The sequence below is a fragment of the Triturus cristatus genome, chromosome 11, assembly GCF_964204655.1.
Source record: "Triturus cristatus chromosome 11, aTriCri1.1, whole genome shotgun sequence".
Classification (NCBI taxonomy): Eukaryota; Metazoa; Chordata; class Amphibia; order Caudata; family Salamandridae; genus Triturus; species Triturus cristatus.
This window is the reverse complement of record NC_140594.1, coordinates 1,133,889,242-1,133,916,906: the sequence shown is the minus strand read 5'-3', so window position 1 is coordinate 1,133,916,906 and position 27,665 is coordinate 1,133,889,242. Positions and strand designations below refer to the sequence as shown.

Below are 27,665 nucleotides of genomic sequence, written 5' to 3'. Positions count from 1 at the left end.
ATCAACAAAAGACTAGTGTACACCAACTGCAAGACAGCCGACAGCCTTAGACTGCATTAAGGGCAGCATATACACTGATGTCAAGAGAAAGGCCGTAAGGTCACTCTAGAAATATGTGGTGGACATTGTATGGACCAAAAGAATAACTTAGACTGGTCCAAGACCTTCATAATGACCACCCAGATATGACTTGGATCGGGGCCAGTTACTGGCCATAGAATTGAACACAATGATTCCAACCCACCCAACACCCCCACCTGAAACCCCCCTCCCTGAACACACTGATTCCAAGGGATAGACCGCTTACTGTAGAAACACATGCAGTCAAACAAACACTATCATAGGTTGCTATCTGTGGAAACATGTTCCATCTTGAGAGGAGATGGGTATCTTAACAATAGGAGTAACCTATACTTTTGAGTAAGAGTGGAACTCTTGACAAGGCGAAACATGTTCCAGGGAGGGAGCGCAGAAGCATGACTGCACTGACAGCAAGAGATGTCTTTTCTAACCATAAAGACATTTACACTCTGACATGTGCATCTTACTAAATACATTTTGACAACAAGAAAGAACCTCTTGACTGATAAAGGAAGCCTATGCACTCTGAGAGCCTGGGAACTTCTAGGGACGAGACTGCTCACATTCTATCATTCACTAGCTTTGTGCTCTCTTGATAATTCTACGTGTGACGTACAAAGAAATTCTTTCTCTTGTTGTTACTGATATATTTCTATTCTGCTCCTTTTTTTGCTTCTCTCTGGCTGGATTCTGGTATTTACTATGTGTGATTTTAGCTGTTATGTAAGCCATTGCCACCTGGTATTTCCATACCATTTGGGCACTACCAGTGGCACGTTCACCACATCACTTCACTGTTTTTCTTTTGATGTTCTTTTTGCTGCTCGGTTTGCTTTTGTTGCTTTGTCTTGGCGGTCACAGATTGGCATCATATTATGTTTGCTCTCCTCAGTACATAACTTACTAACAAGTCTCATGCCCATCTTTGTACTCACTGACATATGTACCTTTTTCTTATTAATGGAATAGCAGACTGCCCTTGTATGCACTCGCCTGATTCACTTGCACAAGTCCCAACTCTGTTGATCGGAACTGGCTTAATGTGGGGTTTCTGCCTCTGATGCTTACATTGATTTCATGAAAGCCCCAGTAGATTGTATAAAAATGAATCCTGTTTTTGGTTAGTACCCTGGTGGTTGCTATAGCCCTTCTTTGTAAAAACATGTACCTTATGTTGCTGGTTACTAATACCAATAGTTCTCTCTGGAAATAACACAATTGCATATCCTGTGCTGCTTTCAGACAGAAGACCTGTGCAACCTAGCTTTTAGGATTACTAACTTTTACATTTGGTGTTGAAAGACCATTAGAATCCATCAGCTCTGAGCTTGTATACTAAAGACCTCATACACACTTACCATTCACTCTTCCCTCCACCCTATTTCCTTAATCACATCAACCTTAAGACTTGGGACACTATTTCCTTCTTGGCTTTTACTATGTCCATATCCGGTATGTTGATTCCATTGTTTAGTCCTAATGCTAGTGTCTTGTAAGTATGAACTCTGTGATTCAGCTTTAACAAAGCCTACTCCCCCATTGAGTTAACTAGCTCTATTTTAATACTTTTATATTATCATATTAAATGAAACCAGGTGAGGACTTTTGCCTACAAACATGGTGTGTGCATACAGGTGCTGTCAACTCATCTGATGAACCAGTAGCTTGATAATTCTTCTTGTAAAAGAGATTAATAATTTAGAGATTGCCTAAACCAGGGCTAAAAGCGGCAATGTGCAAATGTTTGCTTGTCCATTTCAGAATGATGCATGTCTGTGTTCCTTGTGTTCACTTACCAGTCGTGTTTCAGGGATGTTTTTCTTAAATATATTGGAGGGTGGCTCGCACTTCACACCTTGAGTCCAAGTGCAATAAACCTGCTTAGGAGTTCTCAGAAAGCGATTTGAAATCAGTTATTGGGCCTTTTCCTCTGACAACACTCAGACCATGTATGTTGAGTTTGTGCCCATAGGATCAGTCTCATCGTCCTATTAACACAATACAGGAGTCCTATTTTTTAGGTATATGGAACAGGAAACCCCATTTGTTGTATCCACCATCTTTTCTATCTCAGCATCCTCTATCACTGTCCTCACTCTTAATGTTACAAATACACACACTGCTGCCTTCAGATGAATGCCACCAGACCCCATCCAGTCTGCTTGTTGTTTTGTGTCATTTATTATGGAACATCGGAGATGAAATATTGGTCTTGAACTTCTTGTGAAGAAGTGGCATATTCTGTATGTTCTCAGAAATATAGATGAGTTCACTGTGTCTAGAAGCTACAGTTGTCTTTGTCTTAGTCAACAGTGAGATAAATGAGAGCATGCATAATCTGTGTGCTGAAATAGTGGTGCGGAAAAATGACTGCATTGTACTTTCCTTGGAGAATTTAACATGGAGTTGCCCTGTACTTCTAGAAAATTGGTAGTTTGCCACATTTTGAATAGCAGTCTGTAACCCGCATGTATTTACATAAAGTTGAGGGTTGTATAATTTAGCCACAGTTTCTGTTTAAGATTTAATATATATATTTTAAGATTGCATGGTTTTAGATGTTAAGACAAATTTGATCTAGTCCACAACAAGTGCTGGAAGTAGAAAAATCCTACCTTGTGGCAAATAGCTTACACATTTCACCTTGTTATTATTTATTAAACAAAAGACTCAGCCAACATTTAGTAGCCATGTGTGAAAAAGTGCACCCTGTTAATCATTAACCTTTAGAATCTTCTTTAGCAGTAATATCTGAAAGAAACACGTTAGTTAGATTCCTCACCTTAGAATATCCCCAGGCGTCAGACTGGATCCGGAAGATTTTTCGTCAGCAATACCCCTTGCGCGTCGCTAGGCGTCGTCTGCGGCTCCGCGTCCGTCGTCGGCGTCGTGCGACGGAATGACGTCGTCGGAGTACTTAGACGCCGCCCTCGCGCGCTGACGTCAGTTCTTCTTTTTTCCGCGCCAGTAAGCGCAGATCCGGGAGAGCTACCCCTTTTAGTCTTTTTTGACTAAATCTTTTTTGATCACTTTTGATCCTTGTCTGTCGACATCTGGTGCCGGTAGGATGCCTGGGTTCAAGGCTTGCGAGGATTGCCATCGACTGATGTCGGTGACCGATCACCACCGCCGGTGCCTCTACTGTTTAGGCCCCGACCACGACGCGGAGTCGTGCTCCGATTGCCAGGCCCTGACTTCGAAGGCTCGGCGGGAGCGGTCCCGCAAGCTTCTCGAGCTTCGCCACTCGGCTCCGCGTCGTGCGCGATCCCGGTCCAGGAGGAGGTCCAAGGATCGCTCGCGGAGCCCTAGCCGACGCCACCATCGATCGTCGGGCTCCAAGTCGTCGGGTAAGTCCAAACGCTCTAAGAAGTCCAAGAGGCGACATCGCTCTTCGGACTCCCCTCGCCGGTCGCGCGACTCGGCCGAGGGTCCGGGTGGTTCCACCCCCGCGGCTCCGGCGGAGCCGCAGGCGCCGCGCCCGTCCCCATACCCTCCGGTACCTGGGACTAACGCGACGCCGGCGGAGGTCAGTGCCTTCCTCTCGGCCATGAGGAGCCTGGCCCCGCCGTCGACGCCCGCTGGCGCGCCTTCGGGCCCCGCGGACTCGACTGGGCGACCTTGCCTGCCGGCGGCTTCGGCCCCGGCGCCGTCGACGACTCCGGTCTCGACGCCGCAGGTCCCCGCGGGGCCCATGCCTGGGCCCCCGTCGACGCCAGTTGACCTAACCACTCCTCCACCGGCGCCGGCGAATGAACCACCGACGCCGCCGCCGGCGCAGACTCCTACACCTCCGGCGCCGCCGACGCCTTCGGTGCCGACTCCGGACGGCGTCCAACGACAGTTTAGCCCTATTCCGGACCCGGCGCCGCAACGGCGTCGACCGACGCCGCGTCCGGCGCCGCTTGAGACCTATCATCTCTACAGTCCGGCTCCGATCATTTCTCCTGTTTATCAGGAATCGGAAGACGGGGGTGACTGGGAGGGGTTCGAGGACCCTATGGCTGTTCAGTCGCAGCTTTCACAGGACTGGGCAGATGAACTGGGGGAGGCCAGTGGTCTGGATACCTCGCCAGACACTGGATTCACTTCTCATCCGACTGTGGCTTCGGAGGAGGGTGCAGCATTTTCTGTGGTGCTGCGCAAGGCGGCCGCAGCCCTTGGGTTCGAGCTACCTGCCGTGGCTGTGAGGACTAACATCCTCACTGAGGTGCTTCAAACCGCAGCAAGCTCCACTGAGCCTCTGCTGCCGTTCAATGAGGCCCTCACTGACGTTCTGCAGGGCACCTGGTCCAAGCCCTCCACAGTTCCTCCTGTGGATAGGAACGTTGCCAGGCGCCACCGCCCTGCTCCGGGCGACCCCAGTTTCCTGTCCCAACACCCCACCCCCGAGAGTCTGGTTATCCAGGCCTCTACCTCCCAATCCTCCTTCCCGACCGCTCCGCCGGACCGGGATTCCAAGAGACTCGAGCAGTTTGGCAAGAAACTGTTCTCGTCCCTTAGTTTGGGCCTGCGGTCTTTGAACACCGCCTGTCTCTTGGACCGTTATTCCCATTCTCTGTGGGATACGGTGGAGGACGTGCTGCCCCTGTGTCCGGAGGAGGTCCGGACACGTCTTACCCAGGCTTTGGCCGATGGGAGGGATGCAGCGCGGCACGCCATACGATGTGGGCTTGACACCACGGATTTGCTGGGTAGGGCGATTTCCACCACGGTGGCGCTCCGCCGCCACGCCTGGATGCGGTCCACGTCATTTTCCGGGGATGTCCAGAACACCCTCATGGACATGCCCTTTGATGGCACTCGCCTGTTTGGTGAGAAGGCGGACAGTGCGCTGAACCGCTTTAAGGACTCCCGGGCTACGGCCAAGTCCTTGGGCCTCTCGGCTCCGCGGGCGCACACCTCCGCTTTTCGTCCCTTTCGTGGCCAAGGAAGGGGCGCCTCCTCACGTCCGCCAAGCCACCAGCCGCAGAACCAACCTGCGCGCGGTCGCGGACGTGGTTTCCGCCGTGGCGGATCTGGAGGACGACGTGGTCAGCCCACATCCACCCCGGCAGCATCCGCCTCAGCCTTCCTAGTCCGAGCTTTCAGGCCCATTCCACGCCAGTGGGCGGCAGAGTTCGCCATCACCTGCTCCACTGGCGGTCCATTACATCGGACAGGTGGGTGCTGCAAATCGTCCGAAGGGGCTACTCCCTCCCCTTCGAGACGACCCCTCCAGCCATGCCACCGCAGCACCACCGTATCTCGGGGGATCATTTGAATCTTCTCCGCGAGGAAGTTTCGGCCCTCTTGGCCAAGCGGGCCGTCGAGTGCGTTCCGAGTCCAGAAGTAGGTCGTGGTTGTTATTCCCACTACTTTCTGGTTCCCAAGAAGGGCAAAGGGGGCCTACGCCCCATCTTGGACCTCCGGAACGTCAATGCCTTCCTCCGAAAGGAAAGGTTCAAGATGTTAACCTTGGCTCAGGTTCTAGCTGCCCTAGACCCCGGAGACTGGATGGTAGCGTTGGACTTGCAGGACGCATTTTTCCATATCCCCGTCCTGCCGGCCCACCGGCGTTACCTGCGGTTCACGGTGGGCCAAGAGCATTTTCAGTTTACCGTGCTCCCCTTCGGCCTCACCAGTGCCCCTCGGGTGTTCACGAAAGTGATGGCGGTGGTCGCAGCTCATCTGCGCAGATCAGGGGTTCCAGTCTTCCCCTATCTCGACGACTGGTTGTTGAAGGCGGGCTCGCCCCAGGCAGTCGTCTCCCACCTCCAGACTACGGCGGATCTCCTGCATTTGCTGGGATTTTCCATCAACGGGCCGAAGTCACACCTGAGTCCCTCTCAGAAGCTCCTCTTCATCGGAGCAGTTCTCGATTCGGCGCAGTTCCGGGTCTAACCACCGGAACAGCGGGTCCGGGATATACAGGCCCTGATTCCCATCTTTCGGCCTCTATCCTGGGTTTCGGTCAGGCTAGTGTTGCGGCTTCTGGGGCTGATGGCCTCCTGCATCCTACTAGTGCATCACGCCAGGCGGCGCATGCGGGCTCTGCAGTGGGACCTGAAGTTTCAGTGGGCCCAGCATCACGGCAACCTGTCCGACCATGTCTTGATCTCGGAGGGCACTGCACAACAGTTGCAGTGGTGGCTCACGGACCGCGATCGGGTCATGGGCAGGAGCCTCTCCCTTGCCCAACCGGAGCATGTCGTAGTGACGGATGCGTCCCTCCTGGGCTGGGGTGGCCATATGGGAGAGGCGGAGATCAGAGGCCTCTGGTCTCCGGCGGAGTCTCGTCTCCACATCAACCTGTTGGAGTTGAGAGCGATCCGACTTGCACTGAAAGCCTTCCTTCCCTCTGTCAGGGGCAGTGTCGTGCAGGTGTTCACGGACAACACCACCGCCATGTGGTATTGCAACAAACAGGGCGGGGTGGGGTCGTGGACCCTTTGTCAGGAGGCTCTGCGCCTCTGGACATGGCTGGAACACCAGGGCGTCACCCTAGTGGTTCAACATCTGGCGGGCTCTCTGAAAGCCAGAGCGGACGAACTCAGCCGCCGGTGCATGATGGATCACGAATGGCGTCTGAACTCCGAAGTGGCGCAAGGTCTCTATCAGCAGTGGGGAGAGCCTTGGTTAGATCTATTCGCCACCGAAGAGAACGCGCAATGTCAGCAGTTCTGCGCGTTGGAATTTCCAAGGCGGCACTCGCTCGGCGACGCTTTTCGTCACGAGTGGAGTTGCGGTCTGTTGTACGCCTTTCCGCCTATACCACTTCTGCCCAGAGTGCTGAAGAAGATCAGGCACGACCGGGCCCAAGTCATCTTGGTGGCTCCGGATTGGGCACGAAGATACTGGTATCCCGAGCTACTCAGTATGTTGACCGATCCCCCGATACGTCTGCCCCTTCGGGAGGATCTTCTGTCGCAGCAGCAGGGGACGGTCCTCCACCCGAACCTGTCCTGCCTCCACCTCCATGCGTGGAGATAGAGCGGCGGCAGTTGATGCCATTTGACTTGCCTCCTGAAGTCTGTGATATCATTCTGGCAGCCAGGCGTCCCTCCACAAAGACTGTATACGCCTGCCGGTGGAACAAATTTGTGGCATGGTGCACAGCAAAGGCTGTGGATCCCCTTTCCGCCCCTCTTTCTGAGGTTCTCCTCTTTCTTCTTTCTCTGGCCCGGCAGGGCTCTGCCCTGGGCACCCTGAAAGGTTATCTTGCTGCCATCACCGCCTTCTTGCGGCTTCCTGATCAGCCTTCTCTTTTCAAGTCCCCTGTGGTTACACGCTTTCTGAAAGGCATTACTCACACGTTCCCTCCTGTCCCTTTTGTAATGCCTCAGTGGGACTTGAATCTGGTCTTGACATTCCTGATGTGCGCTCCCTTCGAGCCTCTTCACAATTGTCCTCTTCGTCTTCTGACTCTTAAGACTGCTTTTCTGGTAGCCATCACCTCGGCTAGACGGGTGAGTGAGCTCCAGGCTTTATCTTCAAAGCCTCCTTTTCTCTCTGTTCATCCGGACAAGGTTGTCCTTCGGCCTCGTCCTTCCTTTCTTCCGAAAGTGGTGACTCCATTTCATCTTGGGCAGTCTGTCACCTTGCCCACCTTCTTTCCGCCTCCGCATCCTTCCAAAGAGGAAGAGAGGCTCCACCGTCTGGACCCAAAACGTGCGCTCTCCTTTTATCTGGACCGCACAAAACCGTTCCGGGTGGACGACCAGCTTTTTGTTGGGTACGTGGGCGCTAAGAAGGGGAAAGCTGTGCACAAACGGACCATCTCTCGGTGGGTTGTTTTGTGTATCAAAATTTGCTATTCTTTGGCAAAAAAGGACCCTCCTGTTGGGCTGCGCGCCCATTCTACTCGGGCCACAGCGGCTACTACTGCTTTGGGACGGGGAGTCCTTTTGCAGGACATCTGTCAGGCGGCGACGTGGGCTTCGTTACACACGTTTGCCAGGCATTATTGCCTTGACAGCCAAGTCCGGAGGGATGGCTTCTTTGGCCGTTCTGTCCTCCAGGACTTTCTGGTGTGATCTTGGTTCGCAGACCCACCACCGGGGATGGTATTGCTTGGGTATCTATTCTAAGGTGAGGAATCTAACTAACGTGTTTCTTTCAGATGAACAAGTTACTTACCTTCGGTAACGATGTATCTGTAAGAAACATTAGTTAGTTAGATTCCTCACCGACCCACCCATCCTCCCCGTTCTGCGAACTGACATCTAGGGTTAAGGTTGTCCTTTTCAGGCCCTTAGATTTTATTTTTGGCACCAGTGTCGGTCTTTGCATGGCTCTGCGTTCCTGGCGCGGAAAGATATGTACAAGAACTGACGTCAGCGCGCGAGGGTGGCGTCTAAGTACTCCGACGTCATTCCGGCGCACGACGCCGACGACGGACGCGGAGCCGCAGACGACGCCTAGCGACGCGCAAGGGGTATTGCTGACGAAAAATCTTCCGGATCCAGTCTGACGCCTGGGGATATTCTAAGGTGAGGAATCTAACTAACTAATGTTTCTTACAGATACATCGTTACCGAAGGTAAGTAACTTGTTCAACATGAACAAAGCGTTTCCTGTTAGATTTCCAGTCTCTAACGTTGCCTAGGAGCTTGTCTGGTCAGCCTTGTAACAAAACTGCTTATGCTCCGTTATGTTGTAGGGCATTCTTTGTTGCACAGCTCTTTGGGTCCCACCACAGCTCTCAATGGGGTTGAGGTCTGGACACAGACTTGGCAATTCCAAAAGCCTGATTTTATTTTATTTTCAGCCATTTAGTCATACATTTTCTGGCGAGTTAATGGTCATGGACCTGTTGCATGGACAACTTCTAAGCTTTAGCTGCTGGACAGCTGGTCACACTTTTTTGCCTATAATATGATGGTATAGAGAGCAAGTCCAGGTGGACTCGATAAATGTGAGGCACAGATGTCCCTAGCTACAAGTAGACCTTAATCAACGCCCCCTACCCACCACCATGCTTGACAAATAGTATTCGGCTTTTGTGGCGATGTACATTGTATGGATTTTGTTTATTCCATCCACACAACTTCAATTTAGTTTCTTCGATTCAGAGGACATTGCTCTAGAATTCTTGTGAATCATTCAAGGGCTGTTTTGAAAATTCTATGCAATGTGGCTGTTCTTTTTTAAGAGAGGTCATACTATTCAGTCTTTTGCTGATGGCAGAATTGTGAGCTCTGACTGCGTTGGCAGTTGCTCTGGCTCCCTGGATATATCTTTAGCTTTCTTTGCGATCTCTAGAAGCATACGCTCTGTCCGTAGTATGAATTTGCTGTGACACCCACTGCTTTGTAGATTAGCAATCGTTTTGAACGTTCTCGGTTTGTAAACAATATTTCTCTCTTTGGATGATGCTTAATTATGTTTGAAAATGGCTTTCTAACCCTTCCCAGACTGATAAGTGGTTTCAATTCGTTCTCAGTCTGTCACAGTTTGTCCATTCCACAAACCCGAATGCTCAAGACCAAACTGGCAGATACTTCTTCTCAAAAGGCTAGTGAACATTGGCTTATTCGTTGTATTTAATAATTGATGATAAAGAGAAATTTATGTTTGTGTGTTTTCCACACGGTGTTGGATGTATCTATCATCAGGACTTTGTTAGGACTAGAAATGGTTAAATCGCATGCTTTTTTAGATTTTCTGGTAGTTCTGGCGCTGTTTAATTAATCTGCACTAAATATGGCAGAATTGTATTGCGTTCAGCTTAGTTTTGCTGTGATTCTCGTGCGGATCCATTCGGAGGATAGGTGGATAGGAGAAGAAGGATTAACTTAAGCGGTGAAGAGCAAGACAAACGTATTTCATGTTAAGTTCCTTAGATGTTTTTAATGCTTGATACAGCAAAAACTGGTAACAGAATTGCACCACATATGGCAAAAAATATAGAACTTTGATCAAAGTAGACTCTTTTTGTTGCTTGGTGCACATCTTCTGTTCCATAGCATTTGAAATATTTGAATTAGTTGAAGGCTTTGATGGATTATCGGTGTTGCTGTCTTGACTTGTTCAAAAACTTCGATCTTAAACAGATTTTGTTTTAATCATTGCAAATCCAAATTTAATTGGCGGAAAGCCATTTTCCTCCATTGAGGTTGGTCTTTGGATGCCCACAGTGATTTGAGAAAAGGTTTGCTGAGCAGCCACTTCACAATGAGAGCAATTAAATCGTTCTCGAAACTGTCTTGTGTGAATGTCTTCAGGCCAAGGGGTTAACGCAGTCACTTCCCAAACCTTGAGGGGATCAGGGTTCATTCCAGACGAGTAGAAAATGCCTTTTATTTGATTGGAAAATATGTTATCAGTGTGGCTAAATTTAAGAACTGCAAAGAAGTTTTCGAAAATGTTTGAGATCTGTAAAAAAAATACAGTGGGATTGGGCAGTCTGAAAAACCTCAAAGGTTGATGGCCTTTGGTTAGTGTTTGTGCCCAGAGACTGCTGCCGTCTTTGTGGTAACATGTACAGGGCACAGGTCGTGGCCTGCAGTCTCTGCCAAATGACATGCCATTGGGCTCCTCAGCCAAGAGGAGTGGTGTCCTGGCATGGCCATAGGCCATCCCCTGTGACTAGGGTCTGTTACGGACCACACAAGGCCTATGCTCATTAGGTTGTTGGGGGACAGTACGTACATGGAGAGAGCACAGGCCATTCCCTAATGTCACTGCAGATTAGCCCCTCAGGTTAGGGGTGTTCTGTGCATACATAGTCTAGTCTTGATGCACTCTGAATTGAGCTCCAGACCATGCTCCCTCATTCTTGCAGTAGGTACCCTGAACACCTTCAGCCAGGCCTGGTCCCATGGAAGGCTGTGTACAGTCTAAGTTGTCTCTGGCCATAACAACCAACTTCAGCCAGTGTGAGGCCATACAGGGCTTTGAAGGAAATTAAGGTTGCATTGCTCACCACACCAAAAACAGGTAAATGAATAGTATGAATCTTGAGCTGTCTGCCTGTATGATGAGCAATAAACAGCTTCTAAGGTGTTTCTCAAGATGCTCTGAGAAGTCCCAGACTAAAATACACCCAATTCAACCTTTTACATCCGGCCTACCTCACTCTCAGGCATATCGGCCTCATGATTGCAGGGTCGTCCTCCTAATGACCTAGATGCAGAAACCGGAAATACATTTTACCACATGCTTTGGGAGCGTCCAGTAGTGTTAAGTGCTTGGACAGAGGTGGTTAGAATTGAATGGCAAATGCTTGCACAAGGCCGCCCAGGTGTCTGTGCTGGATCTGATGACCAGGACGAAAAAGAACAAGAATGATTGTTGGTTTGTCGATTAAGTATTTATTTCATTTAAAGCAGAGCATTGCGATGGCTTGGAAGTCGCCTGCTGACTCTGCCTTTGGGCTGCTGTCTCGGATATCTGAAGAAATGGGCAGTAGTGGAGGTGGAGACATTTAATGCACTATGCAAGCGGTGGGGCAGGGCACTGGTTGGATGATATGGGCCGTATAGTTTGTAAAATTTGAGACGAAGCCTGATGGTAGACCACCTCCAGGGAAGGGAGTACACACCAACATGCGTATGGAATTGTTTTTAAGGCCGCTGGTCTGGCTAGGTGTGAATGTGGGCCACCTGCCAATGGAGTTGGGGAGCCTTTGGCTACTGGAAGGAAGGGTGGAATAGGCCAACCCCTGTCAGAATATTATCTCAGGGGGACCACATTGCTGGGCATGTGTAGTAAATGTGGTTTCATGAACATGTGTGGTTATATGTGACACAAGTATTATGTCTCATTGCAGCCTCTGGAAACGCGTTGTGTCTTAGATTTGCATAATATTGGGTTTTCATTGTTGCTTTACCTAAATTTGATAATGTTGTAACGGCTACTAATTCATAGCCCTAGTTTGCTCATCTAGATTTTGTCATTTCAATTTAGACACCTTTTTTCGATAATTTCTAAAGTTAGTCATGCTTGCATTTATTGTATTGGTGAGTGATACTTTTTTCAAAAATATATAAAGAAATATTTAAACAATTATTGCATTTCTCACTATACTATTTAGAATTTTTATAATTCTAAAATGACATCCCTTCTACTGAGATTCTTTGGTCAAGATAGATGAGTGGTGAGTGCATCAATCTTCCTTTATAATTCTCTATCTTTGTCCACAGAGTGATGACCGATCCACAATCTCGCCTGTTTCACCCTCATCCCAAACAGGTAAGGTATCTTTGGCTGCCATCAAAGTTTCTCAAGATTGTTCTCTGGTGGAAGGGATATTTCATTGTTTTCTTTACAGCGATCACTCTTTCCAAAAGTACGACACTGCAATGCTTAGCTGTTTCCTGCTGACTGGTCTAGAGTCATGATCACGGTGTAATTATGTCTGAATGGTGTATATAAGTTTATATTTTGGTGGAGCTCTGACACAAAACTAAATACATTCTGTTTCCAACATCTCAAAAAACGGTGTCAAATACTCCTGAGTTGACGTAGTGCCGAGGAACCCTGACTGCTGAGTTGGAGATGAGGAGTAGCTCAAGTTTCTGATTTGAGTCTAGGATGCAGGCCCTGCTCATATGCTGTTAACTGTGCTGGCTACCCACATAAAACCTTTTGAGTTGTTCCTTATTCAATCCTTCAACCAGCGCATTCTCTTCAGATTCCTGGATTCCTCCTTCTAACCTCTCATCCTGATATCAAAATCGCAGTCCTTGTCGAACTGTCAGTTCCTGCTTGGACATCCTTCTTTTATCATACTCTGTCCTATTTTCAATCTGTGTAGCTCCATTGTCCTTGTGTGAGTGGGGATCTCTCTATCCTCTTTACTTATGGTCATGTAGTATGTTACTTGGAGTCATTGGTTTTACTGAAGTACATTCAGTATGGTATTCCCAAACATTTCACTCCTGCGCTCTTTAAATTTGTCATCTGTCACAATTCTTCTTAAATTAGTCTCTGATGTTTAAACAATTCTCTTTTTTTGCATGAAGTTATTTAAACACGTCAAAACGTAAATTTACAAACCGTATGTAGAAGAAACTGCAGATTCCATTTCAGCACAAATCTCAGTTGACTTGGCTTAGCAGCAGCAATTAGATAGATAGATCGATATATAGTTAGAACGATAGCGCTATCCATCTATTGTAATATTTGTGTGTTTGAACCAAAGAGAGCGAGTCTTTTCTTGAACATAGCAGCTGGGTAGCCGTGAAGCTAGCTCTTTGGTAATTATCTCTTGCGATGGTAAAAGTTATATAAAATGTTCTTTGCATTAGTGGAGCTCTAGATAGACACAGTATAGTTGTGTCATGGAATCTGTTTGCTGTCAAAGCTGGGAGTGCTAAGCTACCGCTCCAATTTTCTCTAAGAGTAGATTGACTCTTTAATTAGTGTCCCAGCCAGCAAACGGGGACAACTACAAAAAATCTGGAAAAAAACATTGATCCAACGAAGGATGTCAAGGACTTTGGGTAACACTGACAAAAACCGAATACTACACCAGGATTACCACCGGAGGAACCTGACCACAAGGTCGAAGAATGAATATCCAGAAACTTGGACAACTGAAGGAGATGGAGAACACTCATTTTGATCCTTTCCAAAGTGCCACCAAAAGTTGGTGCATAGGGACACAGAGAAGGTCTGTAACCCCTGCCTGCCGAAAGACCCTAGCTGTGACGGCTTTGCGGTGTGCGCATATTGTCAGCCTAAGACCTGAAAGCAAGAGAAAATTATGGCGGGTACACTGCTCAATGGTGCAGTTGCAGGAGAAGCAACCCTCTCTCAGGGACTCCAGTGTATACAGTGACGTAGAGGAAAACACTGAAGAAACAGATTTGGCTCTAGGAGAGGGATCCGATGCTAAAGGCAATGTGGTCAAACTTGAAAACAGGAAATTTTGAGGAATGTGAACTCAGGAAACACAACAAGCGAGCAGAGATGATCTGACTCTGTCATCGAAGACCCCTCAATGTCAAAACAGTTAGCAACTGACCGAAAATACAGAAGGAGCCTTTAAGTCTAAACAGAAGATCGCTGTAGGGGGTAAGCTCTCGGGAACAAGCTCAATAATGAAAGGTGAAAGCGATTGGGAGAGGCAAAAGAAATCAAAGGACAGCGAGGCAGTGACCCTAAAGATGAAAATGGCACTGATGCAAAGCAACTTGCCTAAATGGAGACCCTCTTGAAAAAGAATGACTTTGAGGAGTCATACAAGGTGTTTTGTATCCCAACAAAACTTGTGGATGGAAAGACACAGGATGCGGGTAATGCTGAGCTCACCCCACCCTCTGCCAAATCACACACATACCAGGATCCCACGAGAAAGAAGACCCCTTCTGTGAGGAAGAGGATCAAGTTGAGGAGACCTTCCAGGATCTTCAAGTCCATAAAGGAGATTGGCAAGATGTCGATGCCATCTTGCTGGATGTTTTTTTCTGTTTCTTTACCTTTGAAGCAATCGGGGCACCCGCGCTTTAGCTTAAGATGTTTACAGCTAAAGTGTGAATGCCGCGATTGATTTACAATCCGATTGCTCTTGCATTACTGAAAGTTTGAGCTGTTGGTGTTGTATTATTAATATCAATGTCAATAGCTTGATCTTTCAGCAATGCGAGACCTATTGCATTGCAAATGCTTGTTTTACCGTGGCTTCTACCCCTCTCCCAATCCCATAATTAGGGTTCCAGGTTTTCTAGTCGTCTTTCAATATCAGAGAAGTCACACATGAGATTTTCGTGCAACACATCGTGCATCATGTTTTATTTATCATAATGGTAGCCTGGACACAAATGCCTCCAGTCCAGACAATTCGTAAAATAGCTACTGTTGCTCTGCTGAGGACTATCCACATTCATAACCTGTGCAGAGCCACAACATGGAGATCAGGCCACACCTTCTTGGGACCTCACGTCTTACTCTAGAACCTGTGCACAAGTGGGTCAAGCAAAATATGTTTTATGGTTCTCTTTAGCTCATTTTCACTTTCCTTAATATATCATGCACAGCTAGCTTCACATGACTCTTTCCAAGACAAGACTTTCCTCGTCTGTTTTAGTGTTCACAAATATTAATAGGGACCTCAGAGAAGGAAGTGTTACCTACCTATATGATCCTAGTTTTCCATGATGGGATACATTCTTAATTAACTAGCCTGTCACTGCAGGTAAACTAGGGCAGTCGGCATGGATATGATGATCTAATAACTTTCCTTTCCATAATTACCCATATTATTGTCTGATGTCACAGCTATGCAGTGTGAAGACTGCTGGAGGTTTGTTCGCTCTCCTTTTTCCTTCTGCAGACATTGTGTTCCTAATTTTTTCCCTTTTCTGTTTACAAGGTAAGTCATAAATTGAACCAAATTGTCCAGATGCTGTAACTAAGCCAAGTTTGTATTGGGCATTTCTGAAACATTTTTGAGAAGAAGATTCCAGTTTATAAAGTGCTCAGGGATTCCACAGACACGTGGATACTTTTTTCCTTTAAAAATGTGATGGAAAGTCAGGTTTGCAAGTAAATCTCCTGTCCTTACTCTAACTTTAATAATTGTCATAGGAATTGATTATGGTGTCGAAGGGTATCTGATAGAAAGACTTGCCTTGCATTGAGGAAATTCTGTATGTCTAATACAGGATGAGATTTCCTAATGATGGTGCTTTAAAATGCATGATTGCCTGCTTAAAATTAGCCAGCAAAGCTCTATCGCATTTCCCTGAGCTAAAGCCTTTGCTACCTGGTGTCTCCCAGTCCTGCACGAACCTGCAATTCAAACTGCTCCAGTAACGAATGAATCACTTAGGCTTCTCTTATAGAGATGTCACAGCTGGTGACACCATGCAGGAAGATATGAATGTATAAAACACATTTTGTGTTAATTATATAGAATGCTGTATGATTTTGGATCCATTCAGGTTTGACTGACACTGTGAGCATGTTCGTTTTGCAGAAATGCATGAATGTAGTGAAGTCTACAAAGTATAGAAAAACAGCGTGTAAAAATGTGTTGCGCCAGAGTCCGTTTGCTTTACGTTTCATCAGGATCTAAGATGAATGGTGCTCACTTTATGACCGGGTGTGTTGGTTGGAGGAGAGAGTGTGATAGTCTTGAAGTGCAAGCAGTGAACCTCGCTAACTTGTGTAATTCCTCTGTCAGCCATGAATACAACATATATATTATACTGTTGTATTGTTGCATGTCACCTAATTGTCAATTTTTCTCTTAATTCCTCTCTCTCTGAAATCCCATCCTGCCATGCATCCTCCTCGTCCTCATGCTTCTCCCCATCCCGTCATCTTGCTTCTGCCTCGTGTGAAATCAGTACACCTCTCCCCTCCGTATCCTGGTCCCACTGCTCCATCATCTTACCGAAGCCCCTCTCAGCGACCTGAGAGCTTCCTGTTCCGAGCCGCTGTGAGGGAGGAGGGAAAGAAAGGTAGGTAGTGCATCAGTATTGCTAGGAGGGCCATTTGAAAGCATTTAAAGGGAACATCCGGTGAATGATATCAAGGTAATTCTCAAAACCCAAGCGTTGAGTGACGGTTGTTGGGGATTAATAGTGATGCTGGACTGGGTAAAGAGAACAGTTTTTTTCCTGTACACTGGAAGCCCCCTTTGCATCTTGAACAGTGGTAACGTGTCGAGTCAGACTTTAATAATCTTCATCAAATTGAGCTTCCTGATTGTATCAGTAATTCTGGACTGAGGACTACGTTGTAAGACATCCATCAGTTAAGCCCTCTCTGTTAAAGGTTTGCTGGAATGTCGAATGTACCTTTGTTCAAACGTGGTTTAGATTGGCTGTAGTCAGAGGTTCTCTGAGTTTAATATCCCCTTTGTGATAGGTTTGTTGGCAAATTAAAGTTCCCTACTGTGATCACACTGCAGCTAATGGACAATTGAAAATAAAAATTGGAGTGTTGTGGAGAACTGTTTGGTGTTTATTTTTTATTTTAGACAGCCCACGTTTTATCAATCATTGACAAAGAGAAGTCTGATTTATTTGGTTTGTCATTGAGACTATGGTCCCTTTTCCCAAGTTCTGTCACTGATGTCCGGGTGGTATTGGTGAAAAGTCACTATTCTTTGTTTTTCATTTTCTTGGAACCTTCTAATCATCCATCCTTACTCTTTCCCTTGATTGAATTCTCTTCAAGCAGCTTTCATCTTGATCCTCACTATTGTTTATCAAAGGTTTTCATTTTTTGCTATTTTCAGGACTTTTGGAATTAATGATTTTCACGATTTTTATCTAGTGTTTCCAGCATCAATTTTTGTTCAAGACCTTATAGGTTATATGACTGTAAGATGTTCACTAATACTTTTTTCACTTTGGCATGTTTGGTATTTTTCCTGCTCCCATTTACTGTTGTTCACTAATTTGCTTCTATTCAGGATAGAAAAATAGAGGTCTCAATATAACCCTGGATAGAAGAATGCCTAGGAGTAGGATCAGCATTGGAATTTTTTTTCACAATATGTTGTGTAAACGCATAGAACACATACAAAGAAATAGATACAGAACTGGTAAATAAATACAAAATTGGAGTTGTTTTACTGTAAAAGTGTGGCTTAGCAGGGAATGATGGGAAGAAAGTACACTTAATGAACCTGGCGTTTCTTACGAGCCATTAAGTACTGCTTGTTTGATCACCCACTCACTTAAAACAAGGCAATATTTATCAAGTTTGTTTCACTCTGACATTCAACATATCAAAAAAGAAGAATATATCGACTGTAACTTGTGCTTGGAACCGATGGACAAGAGGACATAGTTATTCCTTCACCCGCCTTCTGAACGTTTGTTTACAGTTTGGACAGATTTTAATGTGTTCATAATAGAAAATAGTGTCCATCTGATAGAGACTACTAGCCGCAGATTCCTTAACGTAGAATTATCCCCAGGCATGAGACGGGACCCGGAAAACTTTCTTGCCCAGCATCTCTGCACGCCGGGGGGCAGTACCACGCGACTCCGCCCGACATCCTCCGCGGGCGTGACATCAGCAAGGTCACATAAGACCCAACCCGGCGCGCTGACATCAGTTTTCTTCTTTTCCATGTGCAACGCGGATCCAGATCGTGTCCTGGCCTGTTTCAGGCCTTCTTTTTCCGCTTTTGAGCGTTTTTCTTGGGTTCAGTGTGCGAATGCCTCCGGGCTTCAAGACGTGCTCGTCTTGCACGCGCTAGATGTCGGCAACGGATCCTCACCCCATCTGCATGCGGTGTTTGGGGGAGCACCACGACTCCACAGACTGTGAGGCATGTCAGCAAATGAAGCCGAAGTCCCGGCGGGAGCGCCGGATGAAACTACTTTCGGCACGCATTTCCAGGTCGGCGGCGTCGCCGCGTCCGTCCCCTGCGGACGGCTTCAAGAACCGACGCCTCCGACATCATCCTTCTCCCAGGCCGCAAGGGCGTCGCTCACCTGTTGGTAAGTGTCGCAGTTTGTCCCCGAGGCCCGGTCTGTTGGGGGTATGGGTTCTCCGAGGGTGGTGCGGCCCGCCTGTCACCACCCTATCCGCCGTCCCTGGCGCGGGGGCGTCCAGAGCCCAGATGGAGGCCTATGTGGTGGCCTTGCAGGTCTCGTTGGCTCTCCCTTCTCTTTCTCTTCCTGGGACGTCTGCGTTTCCCTTGCCGTGTGCTGGGACTTCTGTGCTGACGGCTCCGGTGCCGACCGGTTCGTATCCAGGTTCATAGGATGTGGTGCCATCGGGGCGCGGCCCTTCGGGGTTCTCTCCTTCGGAACACGGCGCCTCTGCCTCGCCTCAAACCCACGCGGGGGTCCCTGTGGTGTCGCGGGAGGTTGCCAGGGCTCGGGGCATGTCCTCGAGTCCCCCTCGGTCCTTGAGTCCTCCTCGAGGCAGGCGGCGGCCTAGTCCAAGGCAGAGGTGACGCCGCTCAGGCGACGGCTGCTGCTGGCCCTAGTGGCGCCGCAGGGCCGGCTAGGGGTCAGGGCGTGTCCCCGGGCCCCCCTCGTCCCTTCACGCAGACGGCTGCCTCGTCGGAGGTCGAGTCGACGCCTTTTCGGCACCGTTCCTTAGCCGCCCCGGCTCCGACCCAGCCTTGGTGTCCTGCGGTGCTCGTAATGGCGGAGGTCGTACCTGCATTTCCTTCGGCGCCGGCCGACATAGACCTGACACTGGTCGCGGACCCTACGGCGCCGGGCCGGCGTCGGGTCGTTGATTCATCTTCGGAACGCCCCCTCTTCTCCAGAGGTTCGGCGGTTGTTGGTTTCATCTTCACCGGAGACGGGTCACCGCGTAGTGGCTTTTTCCCCGGCGTCGTCTAGGGACAGCTCTTCGCCGTCGCCACGCCCGCAGTCTTCGCCGGAGGCCCCTCAGGTTCCCCTTTCTTCGTCCCCATTCCCGGGCTTTGCCTTACCTTCCTCCGGTTGGACTGGGGGACGGCCGCCTTAGCCTGCAGCCGTCGCCCACAGAGGAACTGCTTTCCCCGTAGCGGGGCCCTACGGAGGCGAGTGCTGCCTTAGCTCGGGCTGTTTCCTTGGCTGCAGGTATCTTACGCATGGGCGATCCAGCTGCCCATTTCACCACGGATCATCTTCTGGAGGTCCTCCATCAGGGTTCTGGTGGTCGGGAGCTGCTTCTTCCCTTCGATGCTTCGCTCAACACATCTCTTTTGGGGGCTTGGGGACGGCGCGCCACTGGGGACCCGGTGCCCCAGCCACTTCTGCACCGCCACCGTCCTGCGCCGCATGATCCTGTCTGTCTTTCCCTCCACTCCTCCACCAGGGGCCCTCTTTTACAGACTGCCTTTCCCTCCCTGCCATCAGTGTTGTCTCCCCCCATCGCGGGAGGCCCGCTGGTTAGATTCCTGGGGGCGCAATATCTTCGCCTCCACCAGTGCGGCTTTGCGGGCCCTTAACACTCTTTGTGTATTGGCTAGGGCCACTTCTTGCTTGTGGGATTCGGCGGAGTCCCTTATGTCTGCCGCTTCGCAGGAGCGTGCCTGTGTTGATCTGAGGCACCATGTGTTGGATGGCCGGGAGCTGGCGACGTTGATTCTTTGCTCGGCTCTGGACATTTCGGAGGTGCTTGGTCGTACCATGGCTTCTTCGGTGGCCCTTCGTCGACATGCCTGGCTCCGGGATAGTGTGTTCCCGGAGAACGTTAGGGAACGGCTGGTGGACCTTCCCTTTGATGGCACTCTTTTGTTTCACGCCCCTGCGGATTCTGCCATTCAGAGGTTTCTTGCGGGGCTTCGTCCTCCTCCTCCCCCTCAGTGACCTGTAAGTCGGTCTGTGTGTTGGGAGGTATTCTTCCCTTGTTTTCCTGTTGTTTGGTGTGGTTGTTGTGCCTTCAGGTCCTTTTGTTAGGACTTTGGTGCTGTTGGCTTCTGGTCCAGCCCTTTTTTGGCCGGTGGTTTTAGCTGTTGGTAAGCTGTGTAGGCCCTGAGATTAAGCCTTCTGTGTATTCTTTATTGGCTGATTGGCAAGCCGTCTGCGGTTTTCTCCGCAGGCCTTTCTGTTTGTCCTCTGCTGCGGAAACTTGTCCCTAAGAGGGTTCCCATTCTGGGACGTAACATGCCCTATGTGGGGTAATGGTAGCTATTATATAGCTTTATCATGTGCTGGGGAGGTGTGGTTGTCCTTAGGGCTTCTGCTCTCCTGGCGTCACGGTATGTCGCTGGTGCTATCTTCTTGCTGATGGTTTTGGAGTGGCTTGCGTTGCGCCCCGGTCCGTCCTTCTCCTGGATCGCTGTGGCACTGGCCTAGTCCGGCCTGCTGTATGCGGCCTTGCGTTGTAGCGGTTTTGTGCTTCTGTCCGCCTTGGTCCTCTGTCTGGTGTTCCGGGGGGGACTGGTTTCCCTGGTTTTTGTGTTCGGGTGGACAGCTTGGTCCATCCCCCGTCTTACTTTCTTCTTTCTACCTGGTTCCTCTTCATTCATGGGTCAGTGCGTGCCGGTCCCTCCCTTGGGGCGTGTCCGGGCCCTTCTTGGCCCTTCCTGACCTCTGCCTTCAGCCTGCGTCTTGCTTGTCCTGGGTGCACCGTTCCGTGGTGTGGTCTGCTGCTGGCTGTGCATGCCAGTGTGGGCCTGTTTGTTCTGCTACGCCGTTGTGGCCGTTGCTGTATTCTCTTGTACCTTTCTTCTTCTGTCTGCACTTTGGCGGTGCAGCCGTCCCTGCCTTGTCTGCTGTTTTACGGCTGGGGGTGTGTGCTGCTCTTCTGTCGCTGTGTATGTGTTTCTTCAGGTGGGCCATGCCTCCGGTTCTACCTCTTCTCCTTAGGGGTTGAGGTGGTCCTTGTGTTCCTTGAGGCTTTCGGGCGCTGTCTACCCCTATGGGGTATTGGGCAGTTCTCCCTTGGATGGGCTTAGGATTTCCTGGCCTTTCCCTTTTTGTCCCTGTGACATGTCCCTTGCTGGGGCCCTGTGTCTCTCCTGGTGGAGAGGCTCTCTCGCAGGCCTTCCTCCCTTCTGGGTATGGCTAGGGTATCTATTCTACGTTCAGGAATCTGCGGCTAGTAGTCTCTGTCAGATGTACAAGTTACTTACCTTCGGTAACGATATATCTGGTAGAGATGATTCTAGCCGCAGATTCCTTCACGACTCGCCCTTCCTCCCCGTTCTGCGAGGACCCTCTGCTTGGGTTTCTGCAGTCGTCTCCCTCTGGGTGACTTGTCTTCTGTGGGTGTCCTCTTTGTTTTCTTCTGGTCAGGCATCCTTCCAGCTGGTCTCTCTTCAGCGTGAGGGCCTACTTTTGCTCCTTTCCTCTGTTGTTAGAATTTCTGATCCCCAACCGGTCTTCCTCGTTAAGGGTTCTTTTACCTGTCCTTTGACTTCCCGCTCTTTTCAGAGGTTGTGGCCCTCCTTGGCACTGTCTGCGGATGGCTTACCTGTCCTTTGACCTCCTACTCCTTTCAGGGGGTATGGCCATCCTTGGCAGTGTTGTCTGGGGATGGATTGCTGTTGCTCCTCTGTTCCGGGCTTGTGGCCCTTCCCCCTTGTGTTGGTGGTTGCAGGCACACAATCTCTGACTCTCCCTCTCTGTCTCTTTCTCTGTCTCTCTCTGTCTCTTTCTCTGTCTCTGTCTCTCTGTCTCTCTCTCTCTCTGTCTCTCTCTCACACTCACACACACACATATGCGGGTGCCTCCAGGAGGGCTCTTGCCTTGGCCTGCACAGTGGTTCCACGGAGTGGTGTTTTGCACTTTTCTTGCTATGGCTTCGCTGCTATGGCCTTCTGGTGCTTTTGCCTTGGCCTGCACGGTGGTTCCTCAGAGTGGTGCTCTGCTCTTTTCCTCCTCTGGCCTGCTGTTGTCGCCTTCTGGTGCCACCTGGTGATGTTTCTCACCTTTTGGTTCTCTCTATTTTGTTTTTCTGTTTTTTTCGCACACTGTTGCAATGCTCTCCTCAGTTTTGTTGTGATGGCTCCATGTTGTGGCGCGGAAAAGTTCTCCGAAGCAAACTGACGTCAGCGCGCCGGGTTGGGGCTTATGTGACCTCGCTGACGTCACGCCCGCAGAGGACGTCGGGCGGAGTCGCGTGGTACCGCCCCCGGCACGCAGAGATGCTGGGCAAGAACGTTTTCCGGGTCCAGTCTCACGCCTGGCGATAATTCTACGTTAAGGAATCTGCGGCTAGAATAGTCTCTACCAGATACATCGTTACCGAAGGTAAGTAACTTGTACATTAGCCTCACAAAATACCTCTTTGACCTGTTTCGAACCACCGGTCGAAGAAATTGTCTCCTAGTCCCAAAAATGTTCTCGACCTGCAGTTTTACTCGGGATCTCTGATGCCACAATTGCATAGCCTTTTCTGTAAGTTTTAAGACTAACAGTTTGGAAGGCCACTGAAAGATGTAACAGAATCAGCCCACGCTATTGTCGGCCATCATGGCTGTCATGCAAGATTGCGGTTGTAACTGATTCTGCACTTTGTGAGGGATGAAAGCCAGCTCCGGTGATCATCGAACATACTTTATGTATCCATGTAGATCTGATGTTTTTTTGTTTGTTTGTTCAATAAGTTTTAATAGATGTGGATTAATGGAGATTGGCCTGTAGTTAAGAAGTTTTCCTTGAGCTGCAGGTTGGTTTTTCAGTAGAGGGGTTACATTTGCTCTTCTTAGGAAGGGGGCAAAATTCCTGAAGCTAACTTTTCGCAGTAGAGCTATCTGAAGATTTTCGATGGCCAGACATCCCGTGAAGTCACAGAAGTTTTGCTATAGTAAATACATTTTGTTGGAAGGTGTAGATTGGTAGAATGACCTCTCAGGCTAATTGTCACCTGAAAGCAAATATGTTCAGTCTATGCAGTTTCTAAACAAGTTCAAGATGTATTGTTTAGTTTTTCGGATAGAGAAAAGTTGCAATTGATTAGGATGGTAAAATCTTTATTTTCTCAGTATCAAGCTTCCAGTTCTCCATTTTACTTCAGTGGATATGTGGGAGCAGCAAGATGGAATCAGTAAAAATAAATGTTTTGTTTCTTGTATGTGACCTATGCGTGGCCTAAAGTGTTTTGATGATTGTGTTTTTTCATTTGGATTGTAATGTTGGTATCATTCGCATTCAGGTCTCCTGTTCAGGTACTTACATTTTGCTTCTCTTCTATGAACCATTATTCGGTGTTCGATTGTTGTTTATTTTTACACTCGTTCTGGTATTTACTCATCCAAACCAGTTGACAGCCATCTGAGGGTTTCATCTACCAGTTTGCTTGGGAGGCATTCAGACATTTTTCTCAAGCAACTTTTGTTATGAAAACATTTTGTCCAGAAGCTGGTTTCAGAATATCAGTGCAACATATGATCCTCTCCCATCAGTATGTAGGCAGTGTGCTACACAGCCTACCGGCACCACTTTTGCACCCCTTTTAGGCACCCTGCGTAATGCAGCACATCTCATAAAGGCCTCAAAAAGGTTTGACGTCACCTCAACTTTCAAGGCACTGCATTGTCTCCCTCTCTAGGCCCTCAACTTCAAGCCCTGCTACTTCCCAGCTTGGTGTGTGATTCACAAGTACCTCTATATACATTAATATATACAGACACAACCATATGCATCTGTCAGAACAGGGTTTTGTATGGACTTTATTCATTATGCTAAAATCTATTCATTCTTAAAGGAGGGTCATGACAAGGTTGTGCTTTGAAAACACAACACAGATACTTCACTGAGTATTTAACAAGCTGGGGATACCTTAAGATATTGTATCTTAAGTTAGTAATTTTGCAGGCCAATTGCCAATAAGAATTTATGGTGATAAAACAAAAATAGTATATATATTTCTTTTTTTAAGAAAGACCTTGCTTAGAACATGGAAGGTATTTGTAGCGAGTACTGAAAGTACAAAGCTAGAAACTATAGAAACAATGTATTCAGAATAGGCACAAAATATTCAAAATACACACGGAATGGATGGACTAAGCGAGCCTGTTCTTAGACTGCAAAGTTTCATGCGTCCAACTCGAAACAACGTGTTTATTGTAAGTTCAGGTGTTTTGCCAGCTGTGTTGGATAGCAGACAACGTTGTAGGCCTAGATTGAGGTGTGCTGTTTTGTGTATTGCCTAAGCTACTGTGAGGCGGTGTTTGAGGTCACTATTAAAGTGTAAAGTGAGTAAAACCATGCCTGGTCCTTAAATATTATACAAGATCTCTCCACCAAATGCCCCCACCGCCTTCATTCCCAGCCTTCAAAGCTTAGCTTACCCTTGATTGGCAGTTTTGTACTAAGGTCATTTTACAGCACAGTTACACAGTTGATGAATAGGAACAGAGTGCAGTACAACAAAAACTGATGATCTATGAGAACCCTACTCTGGTACAGTTTATAGGCCATTGGTGGTGGTGCTGTAGGATTTCAACTGGTAGTGACTTAAAACTCTAAGTTGTGTTGTTCGAGGGTTACATTGAAATTAGAGGTTCTCTCATGTATTTGCTTTGAGTCAAAGCAGTTAATGATCAAAGGCATAGTGAAGTCTGAAGTATATTTTGTGATATCCATCCAGCACATTTTGCTCAGGGACCATGCAACCACAGCTATTGGTAAAATATATGTAACAGAACCATCACAGATGGTGAATAAGATGTGTAGCAAATTCAAAACAAACGGCTGTATTGACACACTGCTCCTCAGTACCCTTTGTTTTTCAGTTCATTTAAACTAAACAGAGTAACAAATGTTGCCCTTCCTCCATGTGCTAGCCATCTACTGTACTTTACCCGCAGAAAGAATTAAACAAGTGGAGACACAATTTTTAAATCACTAATATATATTAGTCTGATCTTCAGTTTTCTCATCACATGCAGTAAGTTGAATCCTAATTCAAGGAAGACGCAGAAGTATGTACATTGTGTATTTTGAAATGTAAAAATCCTTTGTGTGATGAATACTCGTACAGAAACAGCCAATGTGTTTTGTTCCGTTACAGATGGAACTTCATCAGGGCATGAGAAATAATTATTAAGATGTCCTACCTTCATAATACTTCGTGTGTTTTTCTATTAGGCTGATTTACTTGCAAGCTAAACCATAAGTTTATTTATCGAATGTATTGTAAAATCATGTCAGAAATCTGATCTACTGGTGCCGTCATTGTACGTTTTTTTGGCGTTCTACCATGTACTCGATAAATGAGTATATGGCTCAGCTTGCTAGTAGACTGGCCTAATAAAACAAAATTACGGTCTGTGACAAATCGGGACATCAGAAAAGCTCATCTATCATCCAGCATGTCATAATGTGGTCACAATATGGTCAAAGGTCATTCTAGAACAATGTGTGATGTGAACACTCAAAGTGAACCAGTAGAGAGGGTGGATAAGAAGTATGAAGCCAATTAAATATAAGTGATGCAAGGAACCAAGCTTGATCTAGCAGTGTGATGGAATGTTTACTGAAAGTACATAATTCCACAAATGATTCCTCTAGTTCGAATGATAAATAATGTACATGCACAAAAAAAGCTGTTTTTTACCCAAAATATATGGGTTATTTAGGAATATACAGTCATATTTATTAATTGAGTAACACATTCTTTATTACGGTCTCTGTTGAGTAAATATGTTAAATTAAGAAATTTGAGTAAGATTCTGTAAAGTTACAGCCTCTATTGTGTGCATCAAAAGGAGGAAAGGGAATCTTTGGGAAACTAGTTCATAATAATCTGTTATACATAGTTGTTGGCTGGCAATTGCAATTGCAATTATATATTCTTCAAACTATATTATACATTTCTTAAGTAACTTCTCGGACTTAAAGCTGGGATGTGGGGGCGGCTTGGAACCAATATAGAGTAGAAGGCATGCTTCACATTGCATTCTAGCTATCTAGCACGTATATGTGTGCATATGCTAGTTAAAATGCTGGAATAATTACTATTTAGAACCTATACTGCTTTCAGCCACAATTGAAGTGGTTTGGGTGTACATGAAAATAATTATTTTAGGACAATCCCTTTGCTTGCAGGTGTGCCCTCTTATTCTATTCTTTGTTTCCAGCAGGTCATACACCACCATCCTCCTCGGCTTCTACCTCTAGTGATCCCTCCGACTCCAGAGGGAGACCGAGCACCAAACAAGAGGAGGAAGATCTTGAGCTAACTGAACAGCTGCGGAAGGTCAGTGTCAGTCATGTACCCATGCTCCATGTCTTTGTCGAGCTCATAATGAATAAGTGAAATCAGCTTGGAAAGTATTTTCCAATTTCTGTGGCAGATGTAGCTTTTACTATTGAAACTTTGGAACTCCAGAGTGACCGGTCTTTGCCTCTGGCCAAAGATGAAAATTCTTACTGTTGATTTTATCATTTGTAAGAGAACGAACTCACAAATATTCAATTTTACCTTGTTGCCGTTTATGGTAAAATAAATGAAACAATGTAAATGTCACTATCAGAACTTTCAAAGTTCATTTAAAGAATTGGGGCATATTGTGGGGGATAGAGTCCTCTGAAGTGTAAAGCGGAAAACCTAGTCGAACTCAGTCCACCAGTGGCTATCCTGGATGAGGGTTCCTTTCGAGAGTGGTTGTCTTTAACCCGAAACATTTAAGGTGCAGTTGCCTTCGGGAGAACTTGGGAAGGAGGATCCAAGAGAAGGGTGGAAGTTGGATTTGGTGGGTGATGGCTAGAGACTCTGATCATCTCAAATTAAGCACCTCGTCCTTGTGTCCCTTTGAAGCAGATGTTGCTCCCTTCCTCCAACATGACTGCCTTGAAACAGTGAAGGAATGTATTGTGCAGAATTCAGGGCCTATAACTTAACCCATCCTCCGAATGACTGTGAGATTGAGTGAAAGCTAATAGTTATGGGTCTTAACCCACAACTGTGGTAGCTGTCTTTTGGAGCAGGATCTGACATTACTTTTAGAGATGTACTCCACAGTGGTCACTTGTATGTGATGGAGATTTAATAGTGTGTCTGCTTAAAAATTGTTGCAGCAGATTCTTGCCTTGTAGAAGAACCCTGATTACCACCTGAGGTTGTATTGCGGAAAGGCATTCACAAGACATTCAGATTTCTGTATTAATAAAAGCCCTGGCTGAGAATGTTCTTTGCATTTCAGGGTCTGTGCTTTTTCATGGCTTCAGAAAATAAATGGCTTGTCAAGGTAATAATGAGCTGCACTTCTAAGTTATCCAGTATTGGGATATCTTTCATAGATT

The 27,665-nt window shown here is 47.4% G+C and overlaps 1 protein-coding gene across 24 annotated transcripts in view; it reads left to right on the top strand.

Moving 5' to 3' along the window:
• The window catches only part of LRCH3 (leucine rich repeats and calponin homology domain containing 3), a 516,524-nt gene that overhangs the window by 340,022 nt on the left and 148,837 nt on the right, over positions 1–27,665 (top strand). For 10 of the 24 annotated variants that reach the window (XM_085635769.1, XM_085635764.1, XM_085635762.1 and 7 more), the window contains 3 exons: positions 12,204–12,252; positions 16,356–16,469; positions 26,501–26,619. In XM_085635769.1, the coding sequence (XP_085491895.1) occupies positions 12,204–12,252; positions 16,356–16,469; positions 26,501–26,619 (282 nt within the window). The remainder of the gene's footprint in view (positions 1–12,203; positions 12,253–16,355; positions 16,470–26,500; positions 26,620–27,665) is intronic. The other 14 variants (XM_085635771.1, XM_085635768.1, XM_085635766.1 and 11 more) reach the window with 3 other exon arrangements.